At 41.9% G+C, this 16,375-nt stretch overlaps 1 protein-coding gene across 3 annotated transcripts; it reads left to right on the top strand.

Annotated features, from left to right (window-relative positions):
• The first annotated feature begins 3,613 nt into the window (after positions 1-3,613).
• On the top strand, positions 3,614-11,571 carry slc35g2a (solute carrier family 35 member G2a). Of its 3 annotated transcripts, XM_080870262.1 has the most exons (3): positions 3,614-4,302; positions 6,582-6,781; positions 9,994-11,571. In XM_080870262.1, exon 3 carries the CDS (start codon positions 10,016-10,018, stop codon positions 11,375-11,377), a length of 1,362 nt encoding a protein of 453 aa, XP_080726388.1. In that variant the 5' UTR covers positions 3,614-4,302; positions 6,582-6,781; positions 9,994-10,015; the 3' UTR covers positions 11,378-11,571. The 3 variants fall into 3 exon arrangements, with proteins under 3 accessions (XP_080726388.1, XP_080726389.1, XP_080726387.1); XM_080870263.1 differs by lacking the exon at positions 6,582-6,781; XM_080870261.1 differs by lacking the exon at positions 3,614-4,302 and having other exon boundaries at positions 6,546-6,781.
• The last annotated feature ends 4,804 nt before the right edge of the window (positions 11,572-16,375 follow it).

Here is a 16,375-nt window from a genome sequence, read left to right as displayed (position 1 = left end):
AGATAAAGAACACAAGTACACCCACACAAACATCCCATCATAGTTATTGTTATTATTCTTAATTTGAGGAATTTCATGGGTGCAGTGTGTACAACGATAAAGGCCAATGCAATCATAAAGCTGCTCTGGGGTACAATGAGTACAAAGATAAAGGCCAATGCAAATAATCAAACTATTGCTTTTCAGATTTTTCAAAATAAAACTCATAAATGTGTAGATGTTGAAATATGTGCACATATTTTGAGAAAAAAATGCAAGAAAGTATATCTAATAACCCCAAGCATGCATTAAACACCAATCAAAGGTCACAAGTACAATATTCACTATTGCTGTGTATGACTCTTTGCTTACAAAGGCTCAGACTCTCAGATCAGGGGCAGTCATTATCCAGATTTCCTTCAGTTGCTTCTGAGATGCGAAGCAGCATACTATGTCATATTTTTGCTAACTTCAGATTTTCAGTGGATGCCCACAAAGAAAACAAATTTATGTTCTCACTGTGTTGTTTATTTTGAGTTTGCATATAATCTACATATGATCAGTACAATTGTTTCAACTGATGTGTGTTTAATTTTAGGAGGTTTCAGGACCATCATTGCCTTTTGACCTGCTTATTTTTCTCAGCACTGGCTCAATGTGAATGAACACAGGAAGTGATGAATGACAGTCTTCCACATTCAAAATCTAATTATTTGATATTCAATGTCTTACTTATGTTTTTTTCCTGCATTATCTTAGGCCAGGCAGCAAGCACACACATATAAACACACTATAACACCACAAATGAGATACTGTCTGGCTGATTTGCCCTGAGTATTAAGCCTTTTCTTTTTTTTCAGAAAAAACTCACATTATATCTGTATGAGAAGGGTGTTGCACCGTATTGCATTTCTTTTCGTTGGCTTTTCAAGTTTTTTTTCCTCCTCTGGGCCGCCCAAATCCTCAACATTAGAAATCTCAACATATTGTGCAGACGTTTGCCAGGGTTATTCCAGTTCAAATCTTTGCCATATTTAAGCTGTGTCATTGAGAAAAACCTTTGTATGCATGGCGCAGTGTTGTGTTACATAACCAATGGACGTCTGGTAACTAGTATCTATACGCGCACACGACATGGATGCACACTCATAACACACCCGACAACAGCATCCGTCATAATCTATAAACTTTTTCTGGGGCTGTAACCATGGAAACAGAGGCTGTGTGGTGCAGCATCGGTTGAGAAAACCCTTTTAGACTGTCAAGGTAATCTCAGGTTATGACACCAGTATCCAATAGCAGTGACAAGCATCTCTATCTGTTTGGAAATCCGAGCGCTTCAAGGGTGAATGTTTTTTAGACCGAGACGTAATCATTTGACGTATTGAGTTATGCAAAGACATTTTTTTACTCTTAGCTCTGTCTCATCTCATCTCTAGGGCGGCTGACTAACAGAAAAGCTTTATATGGCTGTTCTTTGCCTGTACGCCTGTCCTATTTTTAATTTCCTCTGACCTTGCTTGTAGCGTTCTCACTCCTGAAGCTATTTTATTTAACTCACTGCCTCTCTGACATCCATTTCCAGACTCTCCAAACGCCTCTCATCCTTTGCCCCTTATCTCATCATGTTCATGTCATCCCCACCCTCCCTTACTCTTTTCTTTCTATCGCCACTGTGGTAATGCAAAATGTATGAGAGGCTGAGTGCTATATTTGCTGAGTAGAAAAAGCAAACATTTGAGTCTATCACAACAGCGCTTGTGAATCAGGCTGTCATCGTCCGTCACATCCACCTCCGTCGCTGGAACACACACACAGATGGTAGTGGACACAGCCAAGGTTTTTTGCTGCAGCCTGTGTGTCATACACCAACAGCCCAGGCTCCCAGTTTCTTGCATCTTATCTCCATCTGAATCTCAGTTGAAGATTTTTTCCCATTTTTCTTTTTAATTACCCCATTTGTCCTCTCTACACCAGGGGTCTGCTGGTGAATGTGTCCTGTCTGGTGATGTGCTTCACTTATTAGCCCGGGGTTTAATACGAAGCTGTCAAACATCGAAGAAACCTAGCTTTGAATAATGACATGCCGATTAACAGCCAAGGCTAAAAAAAAGAGCCCTAGTCTACAGAGAAAGAGGAAGAAGGATTAATGCTGAAGTATTTTTTGTTTGTTTACTGTGGATGCGAGTTGTGGATTAAACTGTTACAAAGTGGAACTGTAATGTCTGTGGAATAACCAAGGAGAATAACTGACTGAGAATCAAACTGTGAAATTGGCAGACATGTGGCATAATGTGCAAATGTGTGTGTGAGAGTGCGTATGAGCTTAATAAAGAAGCAGAGGGAGAGAATATGTGTTCAAAAGGGAGACTGAGAAAAAAGACACTCTCACAGGAAAATACATAGAAGGAAGCAGCAGACAGACTGCTTCCAGAATGCAAAACCCAAGTTTAGTGCACTCAAAGTGAGCTTTCCGTCCTCTGCTGCCACTCCTTCCCTGTACTCTATAATTAATTTTTTCTTGTCCAGAGATGGAGCAAGAGAGACAGACAGTGCAGAGCTCCTTGAATCTGCCTCTCACATGTGTATCAATTCTAATATATATATATATATATATATATATATATATATATATATATATATATATATATATATATATATATATATATATATATAGGCAGCAGAAACCCAAGAAAGAGGAGGGAGACGAGGAACCATCATGGAAGGACAGGCCCCTGCACGGTATGTACCACCGGCAGATAGAGGAGGTGGCTGATATCCAGAAATCCTACCAGTGGCTGGACAAAGCTGGACTGAAAGACAGCACAGAGGCACTAATCATGGCAGCACAAGAACAAGCTCTGAGCACAAGATCCATAGAGGCTGGGGTCTATCACACCAGGCAAGACCCCAGGTGCAGGCTGTGTAAAGATGCCCCAGAGACAATCCAGCACATAACAGCAGGGTGCAAGATGCTAGCAGGCAAGGCATACATGGAACGCCATAACCAAGTGGCCGGCATAGTGTACAGGAACATCTGTGCCGAGTATAACCTGGAAGTCCCGAGGTCAAAATGGGAGATGCCCCCAAGGGTGGTGGAGAATGACCGAGCTAAGATCCTGTGGGACTTCCAGATACAGACGGACAAAATGGTGGTGGCTAACCAACCGGACATAGTGGTGGTAGACAAACAGAAGAAGACGGCCGTAGTGATCGATGTAGCGGTTCCGAATGACAGCAATATCAGGAAGAAGGAACACGAGAAGCTGGAGAAATACCAAGGGCTCAGAGAAGAGCTCGAGAGGATGTGGAGGGTGAAGGTAACGGTGGTCCCCGTGGTAATCGGAGCACTAGGTGCGGTGACTCCCAAGCTAGGCGAGTGGCTCCAGCAGATCCCGGGAATAACATCGGAGATCTCTGTCCAGAAGAGCGCAGTCCTGGGAACAGCTAAGATACTGCGCAGGACCCTCAAGCTCCCAGGCCTCTGGTAGAGGACCCGAGCTTGAAGGATAAACCGCCCGCAGGGGCGTGCTGGGTGTTTATATATATATATATATATATATATATATATATATATATATATATATATATATATATATATATATATATATATATATATATATATAAGATAAGATAAGATAAGATAACCTTTATTAGTCCCACACGTGGGAAATTTGTTTTGTCACAGCAGGAAGTGGACAGTGCAAAAGTTATGACGCAAAAATTAGAATACAATAAGAATAAATACAGTACACAACTGTACAGAATAGAATAAAATAATATACTATATACAGTAGAATAAAATAGAATAAAAATATACAATAAGATAAAAATAGAATACGAATGCTATATACAACTGAGTAAAAATACAACGATGCCAGAAAAGATTATTGCACTTAGTGTTATTGCACATGTGTGGATGTGTGTGTTTGTTCAGTTAAAGTCTTTGTTGTGGAGTCTGACAGCAGTGGGGAGGAAAGACCTGCGAAATCTCTCCGTCCCACACCGTGGGTGCCGCAGTCTCCCACTGAAGGAGCTGCTCAGTGCTGTCACAGTCTGCTGCATGGGGTGGGAGACGTTGTCCAACAGGGATGACAGCTTAGCCGCCATTCTCCTGTCACTCACCACCTCCACTGGGTCCAGAGGGCATCCTAGAACAGAGCTGGCCCTTCGGATCACCCTGTTCAGTCTCTTCCTGTCCCCAGCAGAGATGCTGCCGCCCCAGCAGACCACACCATAAAAGATAGCAGAAGCCACCACAGAGTCATAGAAGGTCTTCAGGAGTGGGCCCTCCACCCCAAACGACCTGAGTCTCCGCAGCAGGTACAACCTGCTGGTACAACCAATATATATATATATATATCCATATCCTTTCCTGTACTTTCCATCCTTCTATCATCCCCAAATTTTTCTCTCTGCTTCACTGCTCCCACCAAACCCAGCTACCCCTCACCCATTATGCTCTCCCTGCTGTCAGCTCAGCTCTTCTTCTCTTAGCATATTCTCATCTCATCACACCAACTCCTCCCTGGAGGGCAGGTCTTTGGATATCATGAACCTTTTCCCAAAACCTGCAGTCCTTTGGATTCAAACAGTGCCCCAAATAGCTGCGTCCGATCCACTCTTATTCACTGTAACCATGGAAACACTAGATAGTCCTCCTCATCCTCAGTGAAACAGCCTAAACCAGATGCATAGAGGAGTGAGGAGAAAGAGAGGGTCAAAGAAAGAAAGAAAGTAGAAAAGAGGTCACTATAAAAACAGTTACAGAGACATTTCAAAATTTAAAAAACAGTAAAAGAAAATTAACTTTTAGAACCACGGCTCAATTTGGCTTTGTTATTTTCATTTTAATGAGCTATCTGGGCATAATTTTTGTTTTTTTTTTAATGAATAAACATTACAAATTTGCAGTCTGAATGATTAGATTTTCATGGAGCTGTTTATGACTTTTAATGTGAGCAGGGCCAGTGAGACCAAGCTAAAATTTTGTGTGCGGTCCAGCTTGTTCCAGCTAGACATGATGTTTAAAAATGAATTATTACATGGCAAAATATTGCGCTGGTAATTGGCTTTTCACATGGGCGGGTGCATTAAATTAAAAACAAAAACATTCTTTGAGGAGAAAGAAATCAAAGCTCTTACAGCCAGTTTCCAAGACATTGGCTAAACCTAGTGCTAAACTAAAAGACAAATATAATGACTAGGTCCAGTGAAATTTCTTTTTACATTAAATCCACGTCTGAGAAACTGAACCTTAACTTTCAGTGCAATCAAATACATGACACACTCAGTGAATCGCAACAAAAACTGTCCTTGAGTCTGCAGTTATGCATAAATAAAACTAAAAGTAATCACATGAATATAAATAACTGTGGATCAAATGATTTGTGTAATATGGTTACTGTTGCTGGTGGCAACAAACTACATTGAATCTGCTATCATTAACTCTGAAGCGTTTAGCTTCACGGCATTGTTTTTGCTTTCTTGTTACTCGTCAAGTGGTTGAAAAGCATCCAAATAGAAGGTAACGTCTATCGCAGCTTTGCAATAAAGGACTAATTACAGCAACAGTGAATAGTAGAGAATAATCTGCATCACAGTTTAACAGATTTTTGCAGCTATCCAATAGCACCATACAGACTAGTGTTTAAGTCTTCGCACACATCCTCATCACAAAGTAAAGGAACAAAATGAGGCAAGTAGAAAAGAGACCAATTTTGGGCTGCGTCATGTCCATAATCTAAAAATTTGAGTCAATTAGTGAACATGGAGATATAGGGTACACAGTGTATTTGACCTTAATATTGACCCTAGAGTCCCAGTGGATCCTCCTTGCGTGTAACGAAACAGCAGCTGGAGGCTTTTTTTCTTAAACAATACGAAGATCCAATACAACATCAGCTACATTTGCTAAAGGTTAATATAGCTCAAAAGAAAACAGAGCACACAAGTGTTTCTGCAGCAAAATGTCAAAGCAATTACTGTCAGGTTGCAGAAAGATGAAAATGTGCGAGGTTGTGCAACGTTTGAATTAAAAAGGCGGGGAGGAAAACTGTGCTGACCTTCTTTAATCTTTTTTTCTTCATTACCATCATCATTACTTTAAATTTTAAAATGCGTGACAAGACCTTAAAAATGTGGTCAGACACCCATCTATAAATGTTGACATACTATTCCAAAATCCATTAATATGCTAAAAGTCTAGGCTTGTCTGTGAAGGCTTTAATGGAGCTCCGGGGAATAACTCTCATCCAGCCAGAAAAGATGGGTGAAGCTGATGATAATTTCTCTGTATTATTGAAGGGTCTTCACCTTACAATGTAAATAGCCTTGAATAATCGATTAATCGATCATTAGCATAATCGTAACTTTATAATAATTGTGCTCGATGAAATTATTTTCCTGCCAGTCTCTATCTCTCACGGGTAACAGATTGATCAGATGTGCGGTGAATGTCACGCATGCTCAGACGTTATGATTAGACCTTTCTCTCTCTCCCTCGCTCTCTCTTTGAACAAGCCGAGGAGGAGCATCTGTATCAGTGTAGAGAGTGATGGAGGGCAGCAGGTTGTTATAAAACACGCGTTTTCCGCTTGCAGAGTGAGGTGAAGGGACCGCAGGTGCCCTTGCGGAAAATTCCGTTTGCTCCAAGGGAAAGAAGAGGAGAGGTGAGGGAGGAAGAAACAGATGAACAAATGGCCAAGACGAGGTGATGGAGTGTTGGAGGTGCTCAGTAAATGACTGAGATTGCCCGAGAGTGAAGTTCAACCTGGTGGTCAGCTGGTTTGAGGGAAAGCAGGTGAGTCGAGGTGTTTCTAAAGCTTTAAAATACGCATAACCCACCTGGTGGTTACTAATTATAGCCCATTATTACCGGGAATAGAGTAAACCGCTAATTGGGAAGTCGACATCGATTCGGTTGTGTTGTGCCAATCCTCGAGCGCACGCAGAGTGTGTAAGCGAGCGCGCGCTTCTCCCCATTCAAGAATTGGCCGTGGGTCACTGGTCGGGCTGTCATTGTAAGGTAGACTGAGATTTTTGATGCATGTAGGCCAAAATATCTCCTTGCGTCAGGTCCAAGAATCGAGCAGTCGTCCCTGGAGCTGCTGACAGCAGCTTATGATGTCGGAACAAGCAGGGACATAGTGTTTCATAGTGTGAAAGGAATTGGTTAAGTGGCTTTAAATGCGGTAGCACAAACCCTCTGCTTTTCGCTATGACTCTGTGTACGTGTGTGTGAGTGTGTGCGCGCCCGTGTTTTTTTTTTTTTTTTCAACCTTCTGGCGTCACAGGGGCGCATCATCGATGAGCCTAACCTTGAGAAAAGCATAGGTTACAGAGAGTCCAGCATTCATGAACCCTTAAGAAAATAACACAAAGCCATTTATTCCCTCCTCTATAATATTAAGCAGCCTATCAGTCATACTTTAACTGTATTACCTTTGACAGCTGCATATGCTTTCCAGTCTGTTTAGTTACAGTATAAGAGTGCCATCCATTAAGTGATTGTTCTATAAATAGTCAGTTTCAAAGATACTATTGATTTTAAGCCCTTAGAAGATGATGATGTCAAATGAAATACACAAGATGCACAGAGAGGACTGTGCACGATTTATCTTTTCCGTCAGACTGAATCAGAAGGGCTCTCTCTCTCTCTCTGGAAATGCAAGCTTAATTGCTTCCTTTCTCAGATTTTGCAGGTCTTTCAGCGAACCACTTTAATGGTTGTGTAAGGTGTAAAACAAGGTTTTGGGAGTAGCAGCAGCAGGAGCAGCAGCAGCATTGCAGTGGCTGGCTGCATCATCCAGCAGAGTATATTTAACTGACTGAAAAGAGAAAAGGCAGACAGGAATATATCCGGATCTCTTTTTGCTCTTTGTGTTTTCACAGAGGAGCTGATCAGGTTACCGATAACCTTCAGTTAGCATACATGATAAGAGAGCTTCTAAAATATCAGCAGAACAACTTTACATATGTGGCTTTTTGCCTGATTCAGCAAACTGTGAAGTACATAGGGAAATCATGAAATCATTCATTTCAGTCTATATTCTCGCCATATTCCTGGGACTTGTCTAAAGTATAGTTTACTTATGTTATACAAGCTCCAAAGATCATCTTTAAAAAAAAGGTATATGCAAAGCACTTTATATTCAATTATTTATGGGCAATTGCTATTAACCAGAGAGATGCAAACAGCTAAAAAAAACAGCCCTTACTTAACCCCCCAGCTGTTTTTAAAACACACCAATTCATGTTAGGTGCTGTGGAATAATCTGTATACATGAAGAGAGAGTGCACGAAGGGCACATAACCACAAATTAACAAATTCCCCCTGCTACTACCAAATTGAAATGACTGCATCACTGATGATGAGAGAAACAACAGCGAGCTGCCAAAACGACTGGCTTTGAGTCCGTCTGCTAGTAGGAAATTATAATAATAGTGAAATGCTGTTTTTTATAGTCTGAGCTCAGGACGTTTGTCATGCAGAAATGTAGTTTGTGTTGGTCTGAAGAGATGTTCTTTTGTCATGTGGTTTACCCGATGGTAGTTTTCCTCTTGACATCTCCTGGTGAATTATGTCATCTGCTGCAGGACTGTTTGGTGCCAGAGTCAGAGGGTTAAAATCGGCTTGATTTGGGAGAAATTACCAGAATAACCAAAAACCAAACACAATTATCTTAAGTTAATTTATCAATAAATGGCCTTTTTTGTTTCATTCCGACACATCATTATTGTAATATAGTGATATAAAATGACATTTAACATAATGAAGAAAAAATAATAATATATATATATGTCCATATATAGTTCATTTCTTTAAAAGAAACTGCTTATTTTTTGCCATAAAAAATAACAAAACAAACAACTGTTTAAATCAGAGTTTTGATAATATTTCACATTCAAGCAATCAGATGCTGTAGAAACCTGTGAATCGTGCGCCAACTTCAATTTTATGTGCAATTTGCAGGGAAAATGTCATTTGTGAAATGTGATTCTCCTACAGTCTGTGTCAACAGTGCTCACAAGTCATTTTTGTTAGATGAGCTGGTTGAGGCTGAATGAGCGGGTACAGTAATACTTAGTAATACTTGTCTGATGCTTTATTCATAAAATACACCAAAATAAAGAGTCATTTTACTACTGTAAACTTACTTGGGGACAATTGCCTCATATCTCTTGGGAAATAACTGAGCCATATGCTCTCTATGCTTTTGCACTTGCATAGCAATATTGTTCCACAGTAATCACAACACTTAAGAGGCTGTGGAGCTTACCATAACGCTCAGGCAGGCCTGGGTTCAAATCCACCCCGAGGGCATTTACTGCATGTCTGCCCCCTGTTTTCTTTTCTCAGTCCTGTCTTCTCTCCACTGTCCTAACACAATAAATGCCAAAAAGCCCTAAAAAAATATGTGTAGCCTGGAGAGAGAGTTAAAGAGAGAGGGAGAAATAAAAAGGTGGCGAAGCGGGTGGTTAAATGATGTTATGAACAAGGAAATAAACAAACATTATTTAAATGCCAGCGTAATATTTTTCACAAATTGACAAACGAGAGTGAGTGAGGGAGGACAATGGGAAGCGACAGAATGAGGCAAAAGTCATTAGAGAGAGAAAGACTGAAGACAAATGAGGCAGGAAGCACTTGCTTATGTAACTGTCATTGCCATAACACTCTCTGAGCCCCCACGAAGGTCGAGCTATCCATGAGGATGTAGAAGTGCTGCAAGGACATAATTGTTCTATATAATTCAAAGTATCACCACACAGAAAACAATAAAGTCATGATTGGTCACATGGGTAGAGCTTACGTACATTCCCTGCCAAACACGCAGGCACACGGGAAGATGTGAGTCACTGCTATTATTATCTCGGATATTAAAGATATATGAGATATCAAGCAGAATCTCACAGCGGGATGTTGTGAGAGGGGAAAGAGGAGAGAGGATTTGTGCACGTGTGAATTATATATTATGTGCTGAGCTAAAAGTATTTTGTTTTTCCTTACAGGTGTCTTCTCTAAAGTTTCAAAATGGAGTCCACTCACCTCTTGGGTGGCTCTAAGAAGAGAGTAAAGATCCACCCTCACACTGTTACAGCCAAATATGCCACCCACACACCCTATGCCCCCCAGCCAGGAGTACACACACACTTTCCCCAACCTGGGGATGATGGCTATGACGATGCTCCGTCTTTTGAGGACTTTGGCTCATTCGTGGAGGAGACGTCAGATAAGAAACAACTGACAGAGAGCAGGAAGTGGCCCCTGACTCTTTTTGGCTCAAGACACAACGACAAAGATACAGCCCACAAACTTCAAACCGTGGGGGGAGGAGAAGGGAGTGAGGGTAGTGCCAAAGCAGCAAAGGGGTCTGGGAAAGGGGTTGGGGAACAGCTAGCCAGTTTCGGTGAGGCTTCTGTGTCTGCATCTCGACTCACCTGGGTGGGCCTGCTCGGTGCGGCGCTGGCACATGGCAGCTTGATTGTTCTGACTCGAGTGGCCTCCGAACGCTTCAGCCTCGGCCCCCTGTTTCTACTCTTGGTTCGGTCCATCGTACAGCTCCTGTCTCTGGCTGTACCACTGCACAGGGGGGAGAACCCTTTTGGGCCAGAGGGCTATCGACTACGTCTACTCTGTTACGGCATCGCCTACTCCCTCTCCCTTTGTTGCGCCTACTCTTCCTTAACATTCGTCTCTCCTGGAAATGCTACAACAACCTGGCGTCTGGCGACCACAGCACTATCAGCGACCCTTGCCTTCCTGCTCTTAGAAGAGAGGCTGGGATTGGCTGATGGGATCACCATAGCTGCAGGGCTGTGTGGCTTGGGGCTTGTGTTACTTCCTGCAGTAGATGAGACCAATTCAGATTCGCCAACTGATCCGGCTGTGTTCTGGAGGGGTGCATTTGGATGGTCTCTTTCAGCGCTTGCAGGGCTGTGGATGGCACTAGCGTTGGTTGGGTATCGTTCCCTGAAGGAGAGGGTGGGAGTTGGGACTGCTTTGTTCACAGTAAGCTGGACAGGCTGCTTACTTGCCCCAGCCTCTCTGGCCCTGCTACAAGAGGGCTGGTCCTGGCCAATGAGTGTTGAAGCCTGGTTATTGGTCTTGGGCCTCGCAGCCTGCTCGGTCGTAGCCTTCCTGGGAATGACGCACGCTCTCACCCGACTCCACCCGGCTCTGGTTTCCGCCTCTCAGAGCTTGGAGATACCCATCGCCATGCTCCTGCATCTGGCTGTACTGCCACTGGCTCCCACTGCACCAGAGGTCGTGGGGAGCGTGATGGTCATCCTGAGTGTCGGTTGGCTGGTAGCAATGAAGCTGCTCCCCTCTCGAGTTGGTGGGCGTCAGCAGAGGGAGGAGTATGAGGAGATTCTGGACTCTCCCATCAAATAGACACCTCCTCTCACCTTGCAGCACTGTCACTCTTATCGTTCACTTGCTCCTTCATGAGATTGTTTCCAGTGTACACGAGAGACTTCTAAGTGTTTATTGAAGCTTTTTTTGGTATCATCCTCTTTGCTTTTGGAAAAGTGCCAACATGGTGTTGTCTGTTACAGTGACCAAGTGATGTGATATTAAAATCTCTGATGAACACAGCACATTTCTGTAGCCACTTGTAATCACTATCACCCTCTTTTCCCCCCACCCCACGTGTGTGTGTGTACTGAGTACATTTAACAATCAATGTGATGTCAGTCACTTTTTGCTGCCAACTGAGATTCGGCCAAGGACTGCTGCCATCTATTTGCCTCTTGGCTGCCAGCAAGACTTAGAGAAAAGAACAGAAAAAACCCTGGAAGATTGGAGGCTCGGGAGAGGGGCAAGACACACAATCAGAGGAAAACAAATGGGGACAGAGGGAGAGAAGATGATGGGATTGGCATACAGATAAGGAGCGGGTGGGTGGGCGGTGGAGGGGTGATGGCCGATGACAAAGCAGAGATGAAAGGGAAGCAGCAGAATGAGAGGATGTCAGGGTAGCAAGCAGGGCTGATGGTGGTTGGTTATTGTGGCGTGTCTGGCCAGCTGGCTGATAAAAACACTGTTTCGTGTGTTGGGGAACGGTTATTATGTCTAATAACGATCTGCATGACACATAAGCACCATCACTACATTTCTGTGTCGTTCCTCGTCTATTTTCCTCATCATTAACCTCCTGCTTTCCTCTTTGTTGCTCTTTTTCTCTCGATATAACTTCCATTCACCAAACTCCCCCATCACACATCGCACAGATGGAGACTTTTAATTAAAACAGGTGCCTCCACACTGAACAGACCAGCGTGTCTCTGTGCGTATGCCAGGTACCGCTGTGAAACAGGTGTAAAAGAATTGATAGGAGATATAACTTCTACACTCCTCTCCATCTTGTTAGTTGTATCCAAGGACACGCCCCCCAAAAACAGTCTAATCCTGCATTTAGTTCTCGAGGCAGCTGTAGATTTAAAAAGAAGCTTTCATGCCCACAAACACTTGGGAACGGGAGTAGGCATCTGAAGACATTCATGAGTGTTTCACTAGTGAAATGTTTCTGTGATGTCAGTGTGTTGGCCTCATTAAAATACTCTGTTGCTGCACTTTGCTCAGTGCTTTAGTGTGAGTAAGCACTGTGTAAAGGACAAACTTAACGTATGTTTACATTCTTCTTCTGCCTTTTAATTCTACACTAGTAAATACCATAGAAAAACAAAGTGCTTCATGTTCTGCTAAATTTATTTGCTAGCTTTAATTTTTACTTGACTGACTGTGATTTTATATACAAATATCATATTAAGAGGACTGTGAAACAAGTTAGTTTTGCCCTACTACTGATCCATCGATGGATGGTGGATTTCAAGCTCAATGATCACCTACAAATTTAAATGCTGCTGTTATCACCTAGGAGTGCTTTTGAACCACACCGACTATAAATTAAATATAAATTTAGCTAACAATAAAACGTATTTGGTTAGTATGACTTTAATTTGCACTGATGTACCTTTTGCCTAATTTCCTCTTTCATCTTAACAAAACATCCAAACAGAAGTGCAAGTACATTAAAAAAATGAATGAAAATAGGATTTAAGACCAAAAACGGATACACAGACACTGTAAAGTATACAGAAACTCCCTTTAGCCATAACAACAGTCAGTCTTTGTGGTTTTTAATAATGAGCACGCATTCACGTGTGTGTATGAAGCTGTAGGAGGCACTGGTGGCAGTGTAATACTTCTGGCAGGGTTTCACAAATCATAAACACTCCGAGCATCGTAAGTCGTGGCCTCTTTCTATTCAGACACTTTTAAAGCAGTTAATGAGTGGGAGAGATCTGCTATGAATTAAATAAAAATCCCAAATCACTGACACACCTTCTTGTGGGTTTGGGGATTTGCAGACCACACCACAACTACACAAACACCAAGGCAAGTGGTGCAAACTTTGGCACTTGTAGATAAAGCACATGTAGTAACCTAGACTAATGAAAGAGTGGGCATGGACGTGAACATAAATACACAGTTTAAAATTAAGTGACACTGTGTGGGAGGAGGGAGGAAACCTTTCCACGAGGCTGACTCAGTTGTTTAGTTAATTTTTATTCATTATAGCAAACCCATGACATTTATGGTACATTGAAACTCATTGTCACCAGACAAAAACGATCTCATGTGTAACAGAGGCTTTATAAAAAGGCAGAGCGGTAGAAATACAAACAACATGTGCAAAATCATCATCTGCAATAGGAGTTTTCCAGTCAAGCTTTTACTATTTATTTTTCCTTTGGGCAATTCATGTGTCTCCTCTGCCCTTTCCCAGCGTGCCTACCTGCTCTATCACTTTGTTCAGCTGCTTATGAATCCTCTGAAGCTCTGTTGCTATGGCAGCCAGAGCACTTTCCATGGTGACTATGTTCACCGGCGAGGTCACTTCCTGCTCCTTCAGGCCAGATGTGAAGAGCTTCATTCCCAAACCGTCAGGTGTTGGTGTTGGCTGGTCTCTCATGCTGCTGTCAGCAGATGCAGATGAAATGATTTCTTCTAGCCTCTTCAGCCAAGCATCGTCCTGGTGCCTACCATGTAGGAGCATCCGCAAGGTTGCATTTAATCTTCTTTCCCTCTCTTCCTCCTCATCCCTGAGATCCACCAAACTCTTTTGCAGCCTAAGACTTGCCTGCTCTGCATGTACCCTGCAAGCTGCTTCCAAGCTGGGTGCACACTGCTGACACATCCCCTTCGTCAGCTTCTCCAGTTGGGTCTTAAGAGACGCCGTTCCCCCGCAGCACTGCTCCACAGATTCCAGCAGCATGTTTTGTCTCATGTTGGAGTCCTCTAGAGCGATAAAAAGTTTATCCCAGCGGGAGAAATCTGTTTGGCATGCTGCAGTTGGAGACTCACCTGCACACAACCACATAGATGCATCGATTATTCATTCCAAAAGGCAATTTAAGCATTACATAGAATTAACACATGCCATATATAACCCCAAAAAAGGAGATTTACTTTATTGTCATAATTTGACTGGACTTTATCAGTGAAACGAGTACACGGAAAGAAGGCAAGAAGGTGTTAAAACTGAGCTTCTGCTAAACATACAGCAGTAATTAGAGTTGGATGTATTTCACAGATATGATGCCAGTTTAAGTTTGGACACACTGTGAAGTATGAAAATGGCTTTGGGGAGTTATTCAACACAGATGTAAAGGTCATGAAGAACACATAAAATACACGTGCTACAATCCCAAAATGACATCAGGGGACCTCATTAATTTAGGGGTACAGCAACGAAGTCTTTGAGATTGGACGCTCGAAGAAAACCGATGCAAAAGGGACCTGACAAACATCAGAGGGGGCTTAAACTGTGAAATGTCCACCTTCTGTAGGTATTTGAGGCTACCAGTTTGCATTCTTTACGTGGACTCAAATCACAGAGGTTGCTTATTGCCTGTGCTCTGTGTTCACGGTATGAGGTATGTGTTCCAGTTATTGGTAAGTCTGTTTCATTAAGTCTGATGCTCACCTGATAAAACTGTGAAAGCCAAAGATGGTATCATCTGAGTAAAAATATACTTTACAACATCAAATATTTAAATATGGTGCATTATAGTAAACTGGACCAAGAAATACTCTAGACCAAATTTAATAAACACAACTGCTGACTTTTAGACATATCTAAATCAGTGTGTTATTAAAAATTTAATTAAACAGTAAAAATTTTAATTAGCTCGGTTTAGTAAAGCGTAGTAAAACTGAAGAGAAATTCATCACAATATCTATCTGTTCAAACAAGCAGGGAGCAGAAAAGAGAAAAAAAAGAGAAAGAAATAAAACTCACCCTCCTGCTGGTCCAGGGGGATCTCATTGTCATAGCTGTCTTCATAGATTCTTTCATACTCGATGTCATTTATACACAACGATGGACCCGTACACAGCACCAGGCAGATCCAAAACACATGCATGATGGAGTTCTTATGCATGTTTTTTCTTAAGATTTGTTGGGTTGCAGCGCATATATCTGAAAACATCAGAATCCTCTATCAGCAAGTTTTCCTGCTCCTGCACACTCCAGCTGCTCTGTCTTTACTTAGTCACCTACTTCACTATATGTAGAGCACCTCTGAGTTAGCCAACTATTGGAGCTGCTGGGTTATAAACCCTGAGAGAAGGAAGGAGGGGGGACCAAGCTGGGGAGGGGTGGGGCAGAGCTGGTTCTGTTGAATGAGTGAGTAATGCTCCAGCGGAGGTAATATGTCATAATTCACAGGGGCTGACAAAAAGCATGCACGATGGAGATGGACAGGCTATGTGCGCTTGTTAAAGTTAAGCCATCTCTAGACTCTGAGTCAGTCTGCTGATGTAATGACACGTTTACACTGTTGCAGTAGCTTTGACATTTAACATAACTCCAATTACGCCATTTGGCAGATGTTGTGTCATTTTAAAATTTGTCTCCCAACTCAGTTTATTATTTATTATATTATTATTATATCATATTATTTGTTTAATCAAAGTCTGATATGGAAGATATCTTTACTGATATCTATAGATAAGATATATCTATAGATAGAGAAGATATCTTACTGATATATACTTTTTCTATATAACAGACCAGTAGTATAATAAAATATCTAAGTGTATAAATGTCCAGGTTCAGTGTAATTATTGCCAGATAAATGCATAGCCTTCAACTTCTTATTCATTAACAACGACATTACATCATCACGGCTATATTTAAATTGATTTGAAGAGATATTTGTATGCTCTTCTAATTTAATTCACTTTTATATGTGTAGCACCATGACTTTTGCTCATATTATATAAAGACCTTCAGTGGTCCTCACTGAGCAAACTCCCAGTGACAACAATGAAGCAGAAATCAGAGAGGTGAATTATCTGCCTCAGCAGAAGATATATTTTATA

Source organism: Rhamphochromis sp. 'chilingali' (genome assembly GCF_963969265.1).
Source record: "Rhamphochromis sp. 'chilingali' genome assembly, chromosome: 21".
In the NCBI taxonomy this organism is placed as follows: Eukaryota; Metazoa; Chordata; class Actinopteri; order Cichliformes; family Cichlidae; genus Rhamphochromis; species Rhamphochromis sp. 'chilingali'.
The sequence above is the reverse complement of the archived record's forward strand: the minus strand, read 5'-3'. Positions and strand labels throughout refer to the sequence as shown.

Coding starts and splice junctions, on each gene's coding strand:
- slc35g2a (XM_080870263.1), top strand. CDS start 10,016: ATGGAGTCCACTCACCTCTTGGGTGGCTCTAAGAAGAGAGTAAAGATC.